At 48.2% G+C, this 21,161-nt stretch overlaps 1 protein-coding gene across 5 annotated transcripts in view; it reads left to right on the top strand.

The window, feature by feature from the left end:
• Positions 1–21,161, top strand: part of ANKRD12 (ankyrin repeat domain 12) — a 272,151-nt gene that overhangs the window by 87,324 nt on the left and 163,666 nt on the right. For 2 of the 5 annotated variants that reach the window (XM_029591003.1, XM_029591002.1), the window contains exon 4: positions 19,527–19,595. The exons of 1 other annotated variant lie outside the window; for it this stretch is intronic. In XM_029591003.1, coding sequence (XP_029446863.1) covers positions 19,527–19,595 — 69 coding nt within the window. Of the gene's footprint in view, positions 1–19,526; positions 19,596–20,779; positions 20,863–21,161 lie in introns of those variants that run through there. 2 more of the 5 variants (XM_029591005.1, XM_029591006.1) reach the window with 2 other exon arrangements.

The raw sequence follows: 21,161 nt of genomic DNA, 5'->3' as shown, positions 1-21,161 counted from the left end.
GAAGGGTTGTTGCCAAACAAACTTTGTCCAGTTGGTTAGCGGACTGTGTGGTGCACTGTTAACATGCTGGCTGGCTTACAAATTCTATCAAGGCTCATCAAGTACGAGCCATGATGTTTTAGTGGCTCATTTCAGGGCCACTTCTATTGAAGACATTTGCAAAGTTATTACTTGGTTGTCTGTGCACACCATCACATTTTTGTCTGGAAGCATTTATTTATTTATTTATTTTATTTAACATTTTTCTATACCGACATTCGCATGAGACATCACATCGGTTTCCAGACAACAGCAAATTCAGCCAACAGGGCTTTACATTGTAACTGATATTATAACAAGGGGGGACGGGAGGGAAGGGGCAGGGCAGTAACTTGGAACTATATGAGTATGCTGGGAACAGAGGAGGGAATAAGGGGGTTTATTTACAAAAAGGGGTTATGTACATTCTTTAAACATTCTATTATGTACATTCAATATACAAGGTGAGGGAGTGGAGGGGGGGGCTAGGTTAGAGAGGGATGGCAGGTTGGGGGGGGTGAGGAAGGGGGTGGGGGGTGGAGGGGGAGGAAAGAGTCTGGGTGTGAGGTTGGATGGATTAGAGGAGGGGTGAGGGGGGGGAGGAATGGAACTGGGATGGCAGATTAAGAGTAGGCGTGCGTGAAAAGCCATGTTTTAAGTTTCTGTCTAAATTTCTTTGGACAGATCTCAAGGCATAGACTGGTGGGCATTGAGTTCCATAGCTTGGGACCAGCTAAGGAGATGGAGCGTTGTTTGGTGGAAGCGAGGTGGGATAGTTTGGGTGTAGAAGTGGGTATTGTTGCAAGGTATGGTGATCTGGTTGGTCTTGATGTCGTACGAAGGTGGAGGGTGTCAGAGAACCAATGCATGTTTGGGTTGTGGATGGCTTTGTGTATGAGGGTTAGAGTCTTAAAGATGATTCTTGAGGATATGGGGAGCCAATGTAGTTGTTTAAGAATGGGCGTGATGTGGTCGTTTCTGCGTGTGCCTGTTAGTATGCGAGCAGCTGCATTTAGAAGGAGCTGCAAGGGGGTTGTGGCATTTTTGGGAAGGCCTAGTAGGATGGCGTTTGCGAAATCTATTTTGGATAGGATGAGTGCCTGAAGCACAGTTCTGAAGTCGCTGGGATGCAGAAGTGGTTTTAGTTTTTTGAGTGTGTGTAGTTTGAAATAGCATTCCTTAAGGGTGGTGTTGATGAATTTTTGCAGGCTGAATTGGGTGTCAAGAATTACACCAAGGTCTCTTACATGTTGAGCGAAGTCTGGGAGGGGGTGCTGAGAGCTGACATTGGTGGGTGAGGGGTTGAGTTGTTGGGGGGCGATGATCATTAGTTCAGTTTTATTAGTGTTTAGCGCTAGGTTGAGTTGTGTGAGAAGGCTGTTGATGGCAGAGAGGGCACTTTCCCATTTTAGGAGGGCATTGGGTAGTGAGTCTGTGATGGGAATGAGGACTTGTACATCGTCGGCGTAGACAAAATGTGGGAGACCAAGTTTCAGAAGGAGGTGGCAGAGGGGTAGGAGGTATATGTTAAATAGGGTTGAAGATAAGGAAGAGCCTTGGGGTACTCCGCACGTGATATTGATGGGTTTGGATTCATGCTTTCCGATTTTGACTTTGAAGTGTCTGTCATTAATGAAGGATTTGAACCATAGGAGGGGGATTCCTGAGATTCCAATTTCAGTCAGCCTGTCGATTAGTATGGAGTGATTGATGGTGTCGAAGGCTGCTGATATGTCTAGTAGGGCTAAGATGTATGTGTGACCCATGTCTAGTCCTCTGATGATGTAGTCCGAGAGTGACGTCAGGAGGGTTTCGGTACTAAATTGTTTGCGAAAGCCGTGCTGTGAAGGTAGGAGGATTTGATGCTGGTCTAAATAATTGGATAATTGCGTGTTAACAGTTTTTTCAAGGACTTTCGCAAGAAACGGGAGATTGGAAATGGGGCGAAAGTTGGTTGGGTCAGTAGGATCTAGTTTGGGCTTTTTTAAAATGGGTTTTACGATGGCTAGTTTAAGTTGGTTGGGAATGTTGCCGGAGGCCAGGGATGTGTTAATGAGGTCAGCTAGGGGTTGTGCGATGCAATCTGGTATAGATAAAAGTGCTTTGGTGGGTATTGAGTCTGAGGGGCGGGAGGAGGGTTTCATTTTACTTAGTATAGATCTGAATTCAGATGTGGATGTGGTCTTGAAGGCATCCATTTGGTGATTAGGGGCTTTCAGAGAGGTTTTGGTGGGTGAGGGAGGGGTGGTAAAGCGTGAAGCGATGTTAGCTATTTTGTTGTGGAAGTATTTTGCGAGCTCGTTGCATTTGTTGTCGTTTTCTTCGTCTGGAGTGGAGTTAGGTGACGTTTTTGTTAGGCCTGCGACGAAGGAGAATAGGGCTTTAGGATTGATCTGATAGTTGTGTATTCTGGTAGCGTAGAAGTCTCGTTTAGTTTTGAGCGTGTTTGATCTGTATGTGTGTAGCAAGGATTTATATTTGTTGAGATTGGAGGTGGATGGGTCTTTGCGCCATGTTTTTTCTAGGCTTCTCAATTTGTGCTTTAGTAGCTTTAATTCAGGAGTGTACCAGGGTTGTCTAGATTTAGCATCGGCGGGGATTTCTTTTGTTATTAGGGGGCATAGCTTGTTGGCTGTGTCACTAGTGATGTGGCTCCATGAGGTGACTGCGGTTTCAGAGTCCTTGAGGTCTAATTTTTTGAGGTTATCTGTAAGGGTGTCTATGAGTTCGTCTCTGGGACATGTTTTTCTGAATTGTATGGTAGTTTTGCTGTTGGGGCATTGTGGGAGGTTTTTTAAGGAGCAGGTGGCTTTGATGAGATAGTGGTCGGACCAGGGTACTGGCGTGTAAGTTGGAGGGTTAGGAAGGAGGAGGGAGTTCATGAAAATAAGTTCTAGTGAATGTCCAGCTTTGTGGGTGGGTTTGGAGATGATTTGATGGAGATCCATTGCTAGGAGGGAGGTTAATAGGGATTCACAACTGTGTGAGAGGGGAAGGGAGTCAATGTGGAGGTTAAAGTCTCCGAGTACAATGGCGGGTATATCATTGGTTATGTTTGATGCTAAGCATTCAATGATGGGTGATAAGTCAGAGTCTAAGATGCCAGGAGGAGTGTATATTAGGCATATTTGTAGGTGAGGTGATTTAAAGAGTCCGGCTTCATAGCATGTCCTAAGGAGGTAATAACTTTGGACAAGCAGTTCTGCCCAGCCTGTTCTCCCAGTAGTTCATTTTCCACCTGGTGTGATTGGGTTGTCTGTTTCAGCAATTGCTTGGGACTATCTATCTGTAATAGCTAATTCATGCCTGCTTAACAGAGGAAGCAAGTTTACTTACCTATAAACAGGGCTGTCTGTAGACAGCAGGAAGAATCAGCCATTCTTAACACCCATCCACCTCCCTGAACTGTTGATAACCTTGCTAAAACTTAAGCTGTTGCAGAGTCCAAGGGGCTCAAGAGACAGTGTGCGCACACACTCAGGAACTCCCACGCATGCTTAGATATTTATTGAGCTCTGAGAGTGCCATTGGATGATGGAACCCTGTGTAATGGCTTATTTATCCTGCTGTCTACTGAGAACCCTCTTTCTCACAGGACAAGCAGGATGGTTGTCCTCACAAATGGGTGACATCGAGGATGGAGCCCACCACGGAAAACTTCTGTCAAAGTTTAATAGAACTTTGACTGGCCCCTACTGGGCATGCCCAGCAAGGCACTGACCCTGCAGCCAGCAGGGGTCTCCCTTCAGTCTTCTTTTTTTCCGCGCAGCAGTTGCCACGCGGTGAAAGGAGCTCTCTAACCACGTTCCTGACAGGAATTTGGAAATTAATTTCCTAAGAAAATTTGCCCCTCAGGGGTCTCCCTTCGACAAATTTTTTAGTCATCTTACGGAACCCGGTAAGTTTTTTGCCTTCTTCCATCGACTGCCGTCGAATTTGGCCCTCGAGGCCTGTTGGCACTTACCGATCCCCAGCCTAAATTTTGGCTTCCAGCCATGGCAACGGGGTTCCGTCGTTGTCCGGATTGTACCCGGACTATGTCCATCACAGACCCCCACAGGGTTTGTGTAATGTGTTTGGGTAGTGAGCATGATGTCCTGACTTGCACCAAGTGTGCCTTAATGACACCCAAGGGTCGCAAAGCCAGGATGGAGAAGATGGGGCTCCTCTTCCATGCACCCACCCCAACGCCATCGATAGCATCGACGTCATCGGAACCGGCACCGTCGAAGTTGTACCATCATCGTCAACCCTCCGGTGACCGTCCGCCATCGATCGCTTCTCGGCCGTCGACTCCCGTCCCTTCCCCGGATGGGCGAGGGGATCGGAAGGAAAAGCACCGCCATCGACGGCACAAGTCTCGGCCTGTCGAGGATCCACAGCCATCGACCTCTGCTCAAGCCGAGCCACCGACGAAGAAGCCGCGAACAGACCGGACGCCCTCCACGTCTCGTTCGCCGGCATCGAGGAAACCCTCACCCTCTCGGGGTGTGGGGGCCGTGATCCCACCGGTTACGGTGGTCCCTCCGGCCCTGCCTCAGCCTCCCTCTCCCGTCGAGCCGGGTATGGTTACCCCTGGTCTCCGGGCAGAACTGGACCGGCTGGTCCAGGAGGCCATCGAGAAAGCGATGAAGAAATTACAACCTCCATCGGTACCGTCTCCGGCACCGGTTCCAGTGCCGCCCCCGACGCCGGCACCGGCTTCGCCACCGAGGAGAGAACCGGCCACCGAGCCGTTGATACAAGCGCTAGCACCACTACTGAGCCGCATGGAGGCACTCATGACGGCCCTTCCATCGGTGATTCCAGTGCCATCGACAACACCACCGTCTCCGACTGGTTTCTCATCGGCAGGAGAAACACCGTTTCGAATTCCCCCTTCCGGGGTAGTTCCATCGGTACCTTCTGGTATATCTCCACCGATTTATCCTTCGGCTCCATCGATTCCGCGCCAGGCACCGATTCCATCGGCAGCACCGAAGCCATCGATGCCATTTCTGGTTCCACCTACCGCACCGATTCCACCTCGGTTTCCATCGATGCCTTCAGAGCCTCAGCCAGGTCCATCAGGGCTACAAGCCCCACATGATCCCTACGATACCTGGGGTGATGATGATGATACCTCTTCTGACACAGATTTGCCTTCGCCACCATCTCCTACAGAGAGTAGAAAAAGATCTCCTCCTGAGGATCTATCTTCATTAATTTTGTGAAAGAGATGTCAGAAGTTGTACCTTTTCAACTACAATCTGAAGCTGATGACAGACACCAGATGATGGAACTACTTCAATTTCTGGATGCTCCAAAAATCATCGCTTCCATCCCTATACACCAGGTGTTTTTGGATCTGCTCAAGAAAAACTGGGAATCTCCTTCATCGGTGTCACCAGTTAACAAGAAAGCTGACTCCACATACCTTGTCCAGTCAGCACCAGGTTTCCAAAAACCTCAACTGGATCATCGCTCTGTTGTGGTTGAGTCCGCGCAGAAGAAGGCCAAGCGTCTTAAGCCGCACTCTTCTACCCCACCTACCAGGGACAACAAATTCCTAGATAGTGTGGGACGGAACGTGTATCATGGAGCTATGTTGATTTCACGCATAGCTTCATATCAACTTTACATGACTCAATACAACAGAGCCATCCTTAAGCAGATGCAAGACTATGCTGACACGTTGCCGGACCAATACCAACCGCAGCTTCAAGCCCTTCTTCACAAGGGATTTGAGGCAGGGAAGCACGAGATTAGGACTGCCTACGACATTTTCGATGCTTCCACGAAGGTTTCAGCCACAGCCATCTCAGCCAGACGTTGGGCTTGGTTAAAGTCATCCAACCTTCGCCCAGAGGTCCAAGATCGTCTTGCTGATTTGCCCTGCTTAGGCGACAATTTGTTTGGAGAGCAAATTCAACAGATTGTGGCGGAGTTAAAAGACCACCATGAGACGTTGAAACAACTCTCATCTGTCCCACCTGAGGTGACCTCCAAGCAACCGCAAAAGAAGGACTCTAAGAAGTCGTTCTTTCGACCACGCGGCTACTACCCTCCGTCAACTAGGGCTCGTCCTGCACGGTCCTCTAACAGGCCTCAGCCTCGTCAGCCGAGAAAGCAAAGACCTACTGTAGCCCCACCTCCTGGGCCTGCGGCGGGCCTTTGACTTCCCTGTATTGAGCACATGCCAACTCCCTCTTCCACACATCCCTGTGGGAGGTCGGCTGTACCACTTCTTACCCCGTTGGAAACAGATTACCTCAGATCAGTGGGTGCTAGCAATTATCGCACAGGGTTACCACCTCAACTTCATAACACTTCCGCCAGACTCCCCGCCCCTTCAGGCATGGAGTCTAACCAGCCATTTGACTCAATTACATCAAGAAGTATCCCTTCTTCTACAATCAAATGCTATAGAACCCGTCCCTCCTTGTCAACAAGGGAAAGGATTCTATTCCAGATACTTCCTAATACCAAAGAAATCAGGGGGGTTACGTCCAATTCTGGACCTTCGGGCCCTCAACAAGTATCTGCAAAAAGAGAAGTTCAAGATGGTAACCCTGGGCGCCTTGCTCCCTCTGTTGCAAAAGGGGGATTGGCTGTGCTCTCTCGACCTCAAGGACGCTTATACCCACATTGAGATAACACAATCTCATCGCAAGTATCTGCGTTTTCTGATAGGCCACGACCATTATCAATACCGGGTACTACCTTTCGGGCTGGCATCTGCTCCACGAGTCTTTACCAAATGCCTCGTAGTAGTAGCAGCATTTCTCAGGAAGGAAGGTGTCCACGTCTACCCCTATCTGGACGATTGGCTAATCAGGGCCTCCACCCCTCAAATTGCGCAATCCTCCCTAAAGTTGACAATTCACACACTCCTCTCCTTAGGGTTTCTTGTCAATTACGAGAAATCTTGCTTGGTCCCATCTCAGACCTTATCCTTCATTGGAGCAGACTTGGACACCTTACAGGCAAAAGCCTACCTTCCACTTCAACGAGTCCAAACTCTCATGTCTCTAGCTCGCCAGCTCCAGTCTCAACACACTGCCACAGCTCGCCAATTCCTCATCCTCCTAGGACACATGGCATCCTCGGTTCAAGTTACTCCCTTGACCCGACTAGCCATGAGAGTAACGCAATGGACTCTGCGACACCAATGGCTTCAAGCTTTCCAGCCTCTGTCCTACATCGTCACAGTTACACAAGCGCTACGCCTGTCTTTAACCTGGTGGACGACTCAAGTCAATCTCCTTCAGGGCTTACCCTTTCTCCTCCCAGATCCACAGGTAATCCTAACCACCGATGCTTCCCACATCGGTTGGGGGGCCCATGTGGACGAATTACAAACCCAAGGGTTGTGGTCGCCAGAGGAAGCCGAACACCAGATAAATTTCTTGGAACTTCGAGCAATTCGCTACGCGCTCAGAACTTTCAAAGATCATCTATCAGATCAGATAATCTTAATCCAGACAGACAACCAAGTGGCCATGTGGTACATAAACAAACAGGGAGGCACGGGCTCCTTCCTTCTGTGTCAGGAAGCTGCACAGATTTGGGCAGAAGCCCTCTCCCATTCCATGTACCTCAAGGCCACTTACTTGCCGGGAGTAGACAATGTATTGGCAGACCAGCTGAGCCGTGTCTTCAAGCCACACGAGTGGTCACTCGATCCTCTGGTAGTGACCTCTCTGTTTCACAAGTGGGGTTTTCCCCGCATAGACCTCTTTGCGTCCCCTCAGAACCACAAAGTGGACAATTATTGCTCTCTCATTCGGAGCCAACACTCTCAGCCGAGGGATGCCTTCTCCCTCAAGTGGACGACAGGTCTGCTTTATGCATTCCCTCCACTTCCTCTTCTGTCAAGGACTCTCGTGAAGCTACGCCAGGACAGGGGAACCATGATCCTGATAGCTCCCCACTGGCCACGCCAAGTGTGGTTTCCCATACTCCAGGATCTCTCCATCCGCAGGCACATCCCTCTGGGAACGGATCCGCATCTGCTCACTCAAAACGACGGATGCCTCCTCCATCCCAACCTCCAAGCCTTGTCCCTGACGGCATGGATGTTGAAAGGTTAGTCCTTCAGCCTTTTAACCTTTCGGATTCGGTTTCTCGTGTCCTGATAGCTTCACGAAAGCCCTCCACCAGAAGATCCTATTCATATAAATGGAAAAGGTACACATCATGGTGCACTTCTCAGTCCCTTGATCCCCTTTCCTGTCCAATCTCTAAGTTCTTGGACTATTTATGGCACCTATCAGAATCCGGTCTAAAGACCTCTTCCATTAGGATGCATGTCAGTGCGGTAGCCACCTTCCATAAAGGTATAGCAGGTGTCCCTATTTCAGTACAACCCCTGGTGACACGCTTTCTTAAAGGCTTGCTCCATCTGAAGCCACCCTTACGTCCTCCGGCCCCATCTTGGGACCTTAATCTGGTTCTTGGTCATCTAATGAAACCACCTTTCGAACCTCTGCACTCCTGTGAATTGAAGTATCTCACATGGAAAGTATTATTCCTATTGGCTATCACTTCAGCTCGCAGGGTTAGTGAGTTACAGGCCTTAGTCACCTATCCGCCTTACACTAAACTCCTGCAAGACAGGGCGGTGCTCCGCACTCACCCTAAATTTTTACCTGAGGTAGTTTCGGAGTTTCATATCAATCAATCCATCATACTACCTATCTTTTTTCCCAGGCCCCATTCCAACTCTGGGGAACAGACTCTGCATACCCTAGACTGTAAACGAGCTCTAGCGTTTTATCTAGACCGTACAGTTGCTCACAGGAAGAGCACTCAATTGTTTGTCTCCTTCCATTCTAACAAGTTGGGACAACCTGTGGGTAAGCAGGCTCTTTCCTCCTGGTTGGCGGACTGCATTTCTTTTTGCTATCAGCAAGCTGGCATTCCTTTTCAAGACCGTGTAAAAGCACACTCTGTGAGGGCCATGGCGACTTCAGTAGCACACCTTCGATCGGTGCCGCTTCCTGACATCTGCAGGGCTGCAACCTGGAGTTCTCTCCATACCTTTGCAGCCCACTATTGTTTGGACAAAGCTGGAAGACAGGACTCCATCTTCGGCCAATCTGTCTTGCGTAACCTTTTTCCAACATGATGTACCAACACCCTTCCACCTTCCCAGTAGGGTGCGGATGCCCTTTCCCAAATTCCACCCCAGTTGTTGTGCCTGTTGCACGTCCTTGGGTGCATTTGGTGCAAGCCAGGACATCCTCAGCTCGGTACTCACCCATTTGTGAGGACAACCATCCTGCTTGTCCTGTGAGAAAGCAAATGTTGCATACCTGATGTAACAGGTGTTCTCACAGGACAGCAGGATGTTAGTCCTCACGAAACCCGCCCGCCACCCCGCGGTGTTGGGTTCGTTTTAGTTTTTACTTTTTTTAGGCACTGCCTGTAGCTTTGAAAATCAGACTGAAGGGAGACCCCTGCTGGCTGCAGGGTCAGTGCCTTGCTGGGCATGCCCAGTAGGGGCCAGTCAAAGTTCTATTAAACTTTGACAGAAGTTTTCCGTGGTGGGCTCCATCCTCGATGTCACCCATTTGTGAGGACTAACATCCTGCTGTCCTGTGAGAACACCTGTTACATCAGGTAAGCAACATTTGCTTTCTCCCAGGACAAGCAGGATGGTAGTCCTCACATATGGGTGATGTCACTGGACTGAGCCCTATCACGGAAAACTTTCTGTCAAAGTTTCTAGAACTTTGACTAGCACACTGAGCATGACCAGCATGCAATGATCCCTTGAGCCATAGGGGTCTCCCTTCAGTCTCTTTTTTGCCGCGCGGCAGTTTGCCTCGCGGTTAGGAGCTCTGTGAGTATTCTCACACAACTTTCCTCACGGAAAAATCTTAAAATTTCCATTCAGAAAAATATTCCCTCATAGGGGTCTCCCTTCGGGATATATTTTTTCCATCTTCTGGTGAGTAGAAATCATTGTTCCCAATCGGTACCGCTCCCACCGTTTTTTTCGGTGTCTGCGGGCCATCGACTGCTTTTGGGCCTCAACCTTTGTCATTATGGCAAAAGGTTTCAGAAAATGTTCGGAATGCCCCCGAACCATATCGATTACCGACCCACATGATGTTTGTGTGTTGTGCCTCGGTTCATCACACGACGTCTCTACTTGCCCAAAGTGTGCCCAGATGACTCCTAAGGGTAGGCGGGCTCGCCTTGACAAGATGTAAACCCTGTTTAAAATACAACTGATTCCATCGATGTCCACCCAATTGTCACTGGCAGGGGCATCGAAAAAATTGATCATAAAACCCCACCAGGAAGATCAAGGTAGCAGTGACCATCCGTCACCGACTCCATCCAAGTCATCGACAACATCTACCTTAGCACTGGGGAAAGATCAGGCCGAGCGCAGGGGAAAGATCAGGCCGAGCACCGAGGGGAAACACCGACATCAGCACCGATGTGAGTCCACTCCCGGTGCCGGCACTGACACCGCATCGACTTCAATGGCTATCGAGCCGCTTGCGAAGAGGACTCGGAACGACCAAGGCGATCCCCACTGATATCGGTGCCGGGTACTGAACCCCCACAGATCCCTGTGGAGGAGAAAGAAGCGCCTAGCCTGCCACCCCCTGTAGCTGTGATTTCAACACCAGCTTTCAGGGAGGAACTGGATGGTTTTATCTGCCAGGCAGTGCTCGATGCCCTCAGTGAACTACATCCACCGGTACCGGCACAGACACTGGAGCCATCAATGCTCGCACTGTTGCTAACCAGGCTGGATACACTGATCGGTTCCCTGCCAACACAGCCTGGTCCACTGATGCCAAAGCAACCAGTGCAGCCTCCGAAAGACCCGATTCCCATTCCCAGGTCTTCAGACAACGAGGGCACCGATTCAAGTCCAATTTCACCGATGCCTCAACCAATGCCTGGTCCATCAGGGCTTTCGGGACCGAGACACCCGCGGTTTCCATCGATGCTCCCGGTACCACCGCAACATCCATCGAGGCCACCAAAGGATCCATCGGTGCCCGTACGTCCTACACCACCAGCTTTCTTCCCTCATTCAGGATCTTGACCAGAAACCTTCTCTGATACATGGGAAGATGTGGACACCGACACATCCATGGAGGATGTTTTGTCAGAACCATCTCCACTGGAGGAAAGGAGAAAATCTCCCCCAGAAGATCTCTCCTTTGCCAATTTTGTTAGGGAGATGTCAGAGACAATTCCCTTTGATCTCATTACAGAGGAAGAAGATACAAGGCACAAGACATTGGAAGTTCTCCAATTTGTTGATGCTCCAAAGGAAGTCGTAGCTATCCCACTGCACGAAGTACTAGTAGATCTACAGCATCGTCTCTGGGAACATCCCTGCACTGTTCCTCCAGTGAATAGAAGAACAGATACAACTTATCTTGTTCAGCACATACCTGGATTCCAAAAACCACAACTGCCACATCAGTCAGTGGTTGTGAAGTCAGCACAAAAGAAATCAAGAATACTTTGTCCACATTCATCAACACCTCCTGGCAAAGATCCAAGATTCCTGGACATTTTAGGTTGTAAAATGTTCCAAGGCTCTATGCTGGTGTCAAGAATCACTGCATACCAACTCTACATGACACAATACCAGAGGAACCTTTGAAAATAGGTTCAGGAAGTAGCTGTGACACTCTTCCTCAATAGCAGCATACCATTCTCAATGCCATATTACATAAAGGCCTGGACGCTGGTAAACACGAAGTGCATGCTGCTTATGATTCCTTCGAAACAGCTTCTTGTATGTCAGCAACAGGAATTAGTGCCAGGAGATGGGCCTGGTTAAAAGCCTCAGACCTGAACTAAAACTATTGGGGGAAGATTCAAGATGGCTGACCGTTAGGTGACTGGTGTGGATGCTCCCTCTTGCTACGGAGTTTGCTCTCCCAGGTCTGTGAGAATAGCGACTTGGCGGAGCTTTACTTTTTGAAATTTCTCTTGATGGGGCGGAAGAGAAAACCCAGGATGGCATCTTTCCCTGCGACTTCCTCAGGGCAGTCTTTGTCGGGCCCGATGGATGCCCATGTCGTCCACAGAAGCCCTATACCAGGAATTTGAGCTCCCCTCTCTCCCAGGCTCATTGTCACCACTGAACCCAATTCGAAGAATGCCGCCCGGAAACCTGGCAGCCGCAAGGACCTCCCCAACGGCTGTTGAGACGCCACTGAACTGAGAGGTTATTGTGGTGAGCCCAGCGGGGAGCAGCAGGGCAGTTGAAGTGGCTGCAGGTCCGTCAACCATGCAAGGACAACCGGACAGGAGGAATTTGCGAGACAGAGAAGGAGGAAGTCAAGAGAGAGGAGACTGGGAACTATCCGTGGTTGAACTGACAGTTCCAGCGCTGCTTCCAATTCAAAGACCTGGTGAAGTATCTCTTCTAACAATCAGCCCGATCCAGTAAAGTCCGTGGGAGAGCGGACTAACGCCCGCTCTCCCGGCGCGCGCACCGGCCCCTCGCCGGTGCGAGCGATCCAGTATTTAAATTAGGCGACGCGGTGCAAATGAGGAAAAGGAGGCGCTAGGGACACCAGCGCGTCCCTAGCGCCTCCTTTTGGCCTGGAGCGGCGGCTGTCAGCGGGTTTGACAGCCGACGCTCAATTTTGCCGGCGTCGGTTCTCGAGCCCGCTGACAGCCACGGGCTCGGAAACCGGACGCCGGCAAAATTGAGCGTCCGGTTTTCGGCCCGACAGCCGCGGGCCGAATTCAAATTTATTTTTATTTTTTTTTTTACTTTTGGGGACCTCCGACTTAATATTGCTATGATATTAAGTCGGAGGGTGCACAGAAAAGCAGTTTTTACTGCTTTTCTGTGCACTTCCCTGGCGCCGGAAGAAATTAGCGCCGACCTTTGGGCGGCGCTAATTTCTTAGAGTAAAATGTGCGGCTTGGCTGCACATTTTACTTACTGGATCGCTCGGGAATACCTAATAGGGCCATCAACATGCATTTGCATGTTGAGGGCGCTATTTGGTGCCGCGGGTGGGCCGCGTGTTTTCCTCCCCTTACTGAATAAGGGGTTAGGGAAAACACGCGTCCAGAGCAGGGTGACAGTGCGCTCCGACGGAGCACACTTTACTGGATCGACCTGAATATGGGATTCTATTGCTGAGCTCCGAAGTTCTATAGTACAACAGTTGTCGCCTATAGTTAACAAATATAATGAGTTGGAACAAAATGTTTTGGTATTGGGAAATACTACTACAGATATTAGCCAATAGATATCTACCATTAGAGTGCCAACAAATTCTATGCAACAGCCTCAACATGTGTTGGCTAAAGACAATGCAAATTTAGCACTAAAGGTAGAAAATTTAGAAAATATTATTAGGAATAAAAAATTAAGAATTATAAATTTCCCTGAAGTGCCACTAATCTCCCCGAGGGATATGTTTAAAAAATACCTGATGGAAATACTAAAAATACCAGGAAATGCTATTCCTCCAACATCAAAAATATTTTATTTACCACCATATAAAAGGGAGATGGAAGGAATGGAAATGCTACCATCTGTTTAAGTACCACCAATGGATTTATCAGCTTTAATTGAAACATCGGACTCTGACATGGCAGTTCCTGCTACACTTATTGTTATACTGGTTCTTGAACCTGGTAGAGACTGGTTGCTGAAATTGTTTTTCAGACATAGATTAGAAACGTTTATGCAGTTTAGAGTAAATATATTTCCAGATGTTTCTCGACAAACACAGAAAAGGCGTAAACAGTTCTTATTGATGAGGTCTCGAGTGCAACAGATTGGGTGTGAGTTTTTTTCTTATTTCCCTGCAAATGCATGGTGAAATATCAAAATAATTCATTTGTATTTTTTGACATCCCCCCCCCCAGTTGTCACAGTTCTTGATTGGGAAATTCCATGTGTCAACTCGTCTGATAACCCCTAGCCGTAAATACTCACGAAAAGTTCCTTAGATGTTGTATTGCTACTGCTACCTAACTGTCATGTAGCCTTTCTTCTTAGTTTATTACTAATTTCTTTGAATTGAGCTCTTGTCTCTTCTCCTTTATTGAGGACTGGAATGGTATTGACTTTGGAAGTAATAATTTTATAATGTAATTTCTTATGAATACGTTTGTGTAAAGCAATACTTGTTTTCTGTCAAGAGTGATCTTGTTTATAATTGTAAAATTCAATAAATAAAACAATTTTTAAAAAGCCTCAGACCTGAGACCTGAAGTCCAGGATAGACTGGCCGATTTGCCTTGCACCGGTGAAAATCTATTCAGTGATAAAATACAAGACGCAGTGACTCAACTGAAGGACCCCAATGAGACCCTGTGCCAATTATCAATGGTCATTACTGAGGCCCCTTCTCCTGCCAGATGATCAACCAGAAGAGACCCTAAAAAGCCATTTTATCGCCCACGCAGGTATTACCCACCTGCATCTCGTGGGCGGACAATTAGACCATCTCAGAGAGGGCTTCCTTGACAGCCTAAAGCATCCAGACCTCAGCCTCCTCCACAAATAGGCCAAGCATCTGGATTTTGAAACCTTTCCAGAGAACAGCAGCCACTCCACAAATCCAAAATCAGATTTGCCAGTAGGAGGTTGAATTCATCACTTTATAACCAACTAGCCGTTAAGCCCGTAACAACGGGCTCGGTCCGTTTCCTTCCCACTCCCTCCCCCTCATTCTCCCTCCTCCTTCACTCTCTCCCCCCTCCCTCTCACTTCCCTCTCTCTCACCTTCCCCCTCCCTCTCCTCTCCTCCCTCTCCTCTCCTCCCTCCCCCTCACCCCCTCCCTCTCTCCCCCTCACCACCCTCACCCCCTCCCTCCCTCTCTCCACCCTCACCCCCATCCCTCCCTCTCTCTCTCTCACCTCCCTCCCCCCCTCTCTCTCTCACCTCCCTCCCCCTCTCTCACCTCCCTCTCTCACACCTCCCTCCCCCTCTCTCTCTCACCTTCCCTCCCTCTCACCTCCCTCCCTCTCTCTCACCTTCCCCTCCCTCTCCTCAGTCACTCCCTCTCTCAATCCCCTCCCCTTTAAGATCATCCACAACCGGCAGATCTCGGGGGGGGGGTATGTCCCTCCCGCGCGCACCCGCGGCGCCGCTACTTCTCCTCCCGCTCCTGCCGGCAGATCTCGGGGGGATGTCCCTCCCGCGCGCGCGGCGCCGCTACTTCTCCTCCCGCTCCTGCCGGCAGATCTCGGGGGGCTGTCACTCCCGCGCGCGGCGCCGCTAGTTCTCCTCCCGCTCCTGCCGGCAGATCTCGGGGGGCTGTCACTCCCGCGCGCGGCGCCGCTGCTTCTCCTCCCGCTCCTGCTCGTCATCGCGGCTGCCGCCGCTCCTGCTCCTCCCACTCCTGCTTCGCGGCCGCCGCCGCTCCTGCTTTTCACCGCCGCTTCTGCGGCCCCACCGCCATTTTTTCGTCGCTGCTGCCGCCGCTACTGCTCCTCCCACTCCTGCTTCGCGGCCGCCGCCGCTCCTGCGGCCCCACCGCCATTTTTTTTTTTCGGGCACGCATGGCTCTGACCGACGTGCTCGCCCGCACATGCGCGGTAGAGCTGCTCTCTACTGCGCATTTGCGGGCCGTCGGTCAGAGCCTATTTATAAGGTAGATTGGCTCAACATCACCACAGACTAATGGGTTATTTCCTTCATAAACCAGGGATACCACCTAAACTTTCTCACGGTACCCCAGGATTCACCACCCAGTCCACTGTGGATGCACAAAGATCACACAACTCTTCTAGTGTCAGAACTATCCACCCTTCTGAGCGCCAGGGCCGTGGAACCGGTTCTCCGACCTCAGCAGGGCAGAGGATTCTACTCCCGCTATTTTCTCATTCCAAAGAAAACAGGAAGCCTCCACCCCATCTTAGACCTCCGCAATCTCAACAAATTTCTACAAAAAGAAAAATTCAGGATGGTTTCCCGGGGCACCATGCTTCCCCTCCTGCAAACAGGAGATTGGCTCTGCTCTCTGGATCTTCAAGACACTTATGCTCATATTCCAATCTTCCCACCTCACCACAAGTACCTGCGATTCCTAGTGGGACATCAACACTTTTAGTACCGGGTCCTACCTTTCGGACTGGCCTCAGCACCCTAGGTATTTATAAAGTGCCTAGCAGTAACTGTGGCCCACCTAAGAAAGCAAAGCATGCACATCTTTCCTTACCTGGACGACTGGCTCATAAAGAGCCAATCCAAGCAAGGAGCTCTCGACGCTCTCAAGATCACTATCAATCTACTGCACTTGTTGGGATTTCTCATCAACTAACAAAAATCCCACATAACTCCATCTCACCTCCTGAGTTTAATCGGAGCAGATTTAGACACCACAGTGGCAAGAGCCTTCCTGCCCAACGATCGCGCAGTCACTCTCTCAAACCTAGCTTTGTCTCTGCGCACAAACAACAGCCTCAGCCCATCAATTCTTAATGTTGCTGGGACATATGGCTGCCACAGTCCACGTCACTCCTATGGCCAGGCTGGCCATGAGAATAATTCAATGGACTTTAAAATCTCAATGGCTCCAAGCCATTCAACCATGGTCATCTCAAATCCAAATAACCCACTAGTTAGGTTTATCTCTTCTCTGGTGGACAAACAAAAACAACTTGCTAACAGGTCTACCCTTCCAGCAATCAGTTCCACAAGTAACTTTGACAACAGATGCATCAAGCTTAGATTGGGGAGCTCATGTGAACAATCTTCAAACTCATGGTACTTGAACATAACTCGAAGCAACTTTTCAGATCAACTTCCTAGAGCTTCGAGCTACATGTTATGCTCTCTATGCGTTCAAGGACTGACTTTCACACAAGACTGTTCTCATACAGACAACACAGTTGCAATGTGGTATTTGAACAAGCAGGGCAGCACAGGCTCTTATCTCCTCTGCCAAGAAGCCGCGCAGATCTGAGACTGGGCCTTTACACACTCCATGTATCTCCGGGCCACTTATCTGGCAGGCATACAGAACATAATAGCAGATCGCCTCAGCTGACAGTTCTATCCCCACGAGTGGTCTCTGGATCCTGTGGTGACGACCAGAATCTTCCAACGCTGGGGTCAAACAACAATGGACCTCTTTGCATCCCCACTGAATCACAAAGTGGACAGATTCTGCTTCCTGCACAGACAACCAAACAAGTTGGCTAGGGACGCCTTCTCTTGCCCCTGGAACACAGTCCTCTTATACGCGTATCCCCCGATACCGCTGATAGCCAAAACTCTAGTGAAGCTACAACAGGACAAAGGGTCAATGATACTCATAGCCCCATATTGGCCTCGACAAGTATGGTTTCCCATGCTTCTCGACCTCTCGATCCAAGAACCCATTCACCTGGGCACAGCGCCCACTCTCATAACTCAGAACCAAGGCATGTTACACCATCCGAACCTTCAGACCCTATCCCTCACAGCCTGGATGTTGAAAGCTTGATCCTGCAACCACTCAATCTTTCAACTGATGTCTCTCAAGTGCTTGTAGCTTCTCGAAATCCTTCCACATGAAAATCCTACCATTCTAAGTGGAATAGATTTACCATATGGTGCACACAAAAAGATATCGCTCCTTTTTTCTGCCCCACTCCATCTCTTTTAGATTATCTCTGGCACCTTTCAGACTCGTTCTCAAGACTTCCTTGGTGAGGGTACACCTGAGTGCCATCTCAGCGTTCCACAAGGGAATAGGGGATGCCCCAGTAACAGCATAATCCCTTGTGAGTAAGTTTGAGGGGACTATTACAGCTTAAGCCCCCTCTACGGCCACCAGTTACCGAATGGGACCTGAATGTAGTGCTTGCAAGGTTCATGCGCTCCCCGTTTGAACCTATATGGTCCTGCGATGTTAAATTTCTTACATGGAAAGTTCTCTTCCTAGTAGCCATTACATCTGCTCGAAGGGTTAGTGAGTTACAAGCACTTGTCACATACTCACCCTAATCAAGGTTCCTACATGACCGAGTGGTCCTGCGTACTCACCCTACATTCCTTCCCAAGGTGGTTACTGACTTCCACTTGAATCAGTCTATAGTCTTGCTCACTTTTTTCCCAAGGCCTCATTCTCACCAAGTTGAAAAGATTTAGCACACCTTGGACTGTAAGCGGGCGCTTGGATTTTACCTTGACCGCACTCCAGTTCATAGGAAATCCACCCAACTCTCTTTTGACAAAACCAAACTGGGACATCCAGTGGGCAGACTCTCTCAAACTGGCTAGCAGATTGTATCGAATTCTGCTATGACAAAGCAGGTCTTCCTCTCCGGGGGCGAGTAAAGGACACTCAGTAAGAGCAATGGTAACTTCAGTAGCACACTACAGTTCAGTACCAATTGCTGAAATCTGCAAAGCTGCAACATGGAGCTCACTCCACATATTTGCAGCACATTACTATCTAGACAAGGAAAGATGTCAGCACTCCACCTTTGGCCAATCTGCCTTGTAAAAATGTATTTCCAGTGTAATCCCAACTCCTTCCACATCCACCTGCTGTGATTTCAGGCTGCCTCATTTTTTTCCCAACAGCACACCAGTTGTTGTGCTTGTTGCACAGGTTCTGTGCTGTTGGTCCAATTAAATATGAGTCAGTCTGTAGCTTGCTAATCACCCATATGTGAGGACTACCATCCTGCTTGTCCTGGGAGAAAGCAGAGTTGCTTACCTGTAACAGGTGTTCTCCCAGGACAGCAGGATGTAGTCTTCACGAAACCCACCCACCACCCCGCAGAGTTGGGTCCGAAACATTTTATTATTTTATTTTTTTGCTCACACCTTTTGCTACAAACGAGACTAAAGGGAGAACCTCACCAAGATGTAACTCACTGAGCATGCATACTGGGCATGCTCAGTGTGCCAGTCAAAAGTTCTAGAAACTTTGACAGAAAGTTTTCCGTGATAGGGCTCCATCCAGTGACGTCACCCATATGTGAGGACTGCATCCTGCTGTCCTGGGAGAACACCTGTTACAGGTAAGCAACTCTGCTTTACAGGTAGGCAGACTTGCTAATTTATCATCATGTGAACTGGTACAGTTTAACACAGGTGTGGCCAATTCACTCGATGTGTATTTTTGAAGGCGATTAGTTACACGAATGCTTTCAGTATTGAGAATAACTACAAAAGTATAATGTGGGTGGATAGTTATCAAACCAAGTTATTCCATATTTTTATTTTCTAAGGAATTCTGAAATACATATTTCACTCAGCAGTTGTGGTGTAGGATGTTTGGAATCATGGAGCAAACACTGGTTTAATGCATTTTACTTTCAGGCTATAAGGCAACAAAAGGTGAAAATTTAAATTATCAGGTAAATAAATGTGTACCCGTTTTTCTTGATCAAGAGCTATCATTTTAGAAGTTTACAAAACCATTTAGTCTTCATCTCAGCTTTCAGCCTTTCTTAACTTGTGTTGTCAGATTCTCAACTGATTTCTCTTCTGTTAGCCCTGTTAACTATTCTGTATACTTTACTTCCTTCTCTTTCTCTTTTCCTTCTTCCCATCTCTTCTGTCCTATAGATTCAGATCCAGGACACACAAGTGAAAACTGGGGAGAAAGATTACTTCCTCCTTACAGAACATTTTCAGGTAAAATGGGCCACAGATACTGCTGCTAGCCTAGTGATGCTGCTAACATACAATGTATTATTTTTCATTTGCAGTTAATAAACTCCATTAAGCCTTTCATCTACCTTTTTTTCAAAAAGTATGTTTTACAGAAAAATTCCTAAATAGTGATGCATCCTTGCAGCACGATTTCCATTTGCTTCCACACCAGCCTTCAGATTGCCACAATATCCTGATTGCTTTGCCTTTTTTCAGTGACTGTTTCCTAGCATGTAGACAGATGGACTCAGGACCCAATGGGTTTATGCTCCCCTGACAGCAGATGGAGACAAAGCAAGCTGATGTCACAGTATATATATATGCCTGCAGTGACCCCAGCCTGCCAGTATTCTCCATCTCCAGCAGATGGTGGACATGCATCTCCCTATGGGGATTGATTCCAGTTTTTTTGGAAAGAGAAATTTGAAATCTAAAACCTGTTACTCAAGTACATACACACCCCACTTCCCTCTGCTACTGTATTATTTTTGGTTAGAACAAATTTCTGTATATTGTAGCTTTCATTTTGTATGCTAAGGCTTTTATATTTCTTAAGAAAATATGATAGAAATGCTTAGTCTTTAAGATGTAAAAAGAAGAGTCCACGGTAGGTCACAAGTGCTTCTATTTTATTTTTTAAAATTATATGCCGTACTATCCACTCCAGCTCACAAAAATTTCAACATACACAGTCTTTTCTTTTGCTGCTTTTGGGCTTCCAGTTCAGATGGAATGTTCCTTCACTGGGCAATGACACCATGAGCCTTCACTCACAACTAACTGGAGGGTTCCCCGTTTTGTAAAAATGCCTTCTTTCCCTTTACTAGCCTATCCATTGTGGCAATAATCCTTAGCCAGGGTCCACAGCCAGTGGCTTCATCAGGAACCCAGTACACATGCCACAAGTCTGGCCACAAGATGTCACTGTGTGATGGTGGAAACTGCCTCCACGTAGAGACTTTGCATATTGTCTCTGCAGTATTCCCAGCATCAACTGCTCCATGAAAGCTATTTTTTTTTATTAAAGAAAGGTGTTTCCTCTGTGTACCTTGTAGTATTTCACACGTGCAAGGTAAGTTGTAATGTGTGCATGTATTTAATTTTAAACAAGGTTTTCTGTGGGTAAAACAAACCTTCCAAAAATTGACATTCCTCTCCTCTTTCAGTTTAGAGGAAACAGACTTTTCCCTGTGGGGAAAAGTCACAGGGTCAGGAAAGCACCCCAGGATCATTCTGGAAAATTATGCAAGTGAGAGTTTATTTTTTTAACTTTCTATGTGTACTTCTCAGTGGGGCATTGCACCTGCAGACTCCTCACATGCATATGCATTCGCAGGCCCCGCTTGGCCAGATGAAAATGAATTTGTAGCTTGCAAGCGCCATAGTCAAATTGAAAATTGCCCTATACATTTTTACTGATAAATCATTTGAGATCCTTAAGTGGTTCTATCACAGTTTTCCTGAACCTATAGGAGCATCTCTGTCAGCGAAAATTAGCATTTATTAGTTTGGCACAGGGATTCTGAACTTTTCACCTGTAGTCTAGCA

Source organism: Rhinatrema bivittatum, chromosome 2, assembly GCF_901001135.1.
Source record: "Rhinatrema bivittatum chromosome 2, aRhiBiv1.1, whole genome shotgun sequence".
Classification (NCBI taxonomy): Eukaryota; Metazoa; Chordata; class Amphibia; order Gymnophiona; family Rhinatrematidae; genus Rhinatrema; species Rhinatrema bivittatum.
Note: the sequence above shows the minus strand (reverse complement) of the source record. Positions and strands in the feature narration are given on the sequence as shown.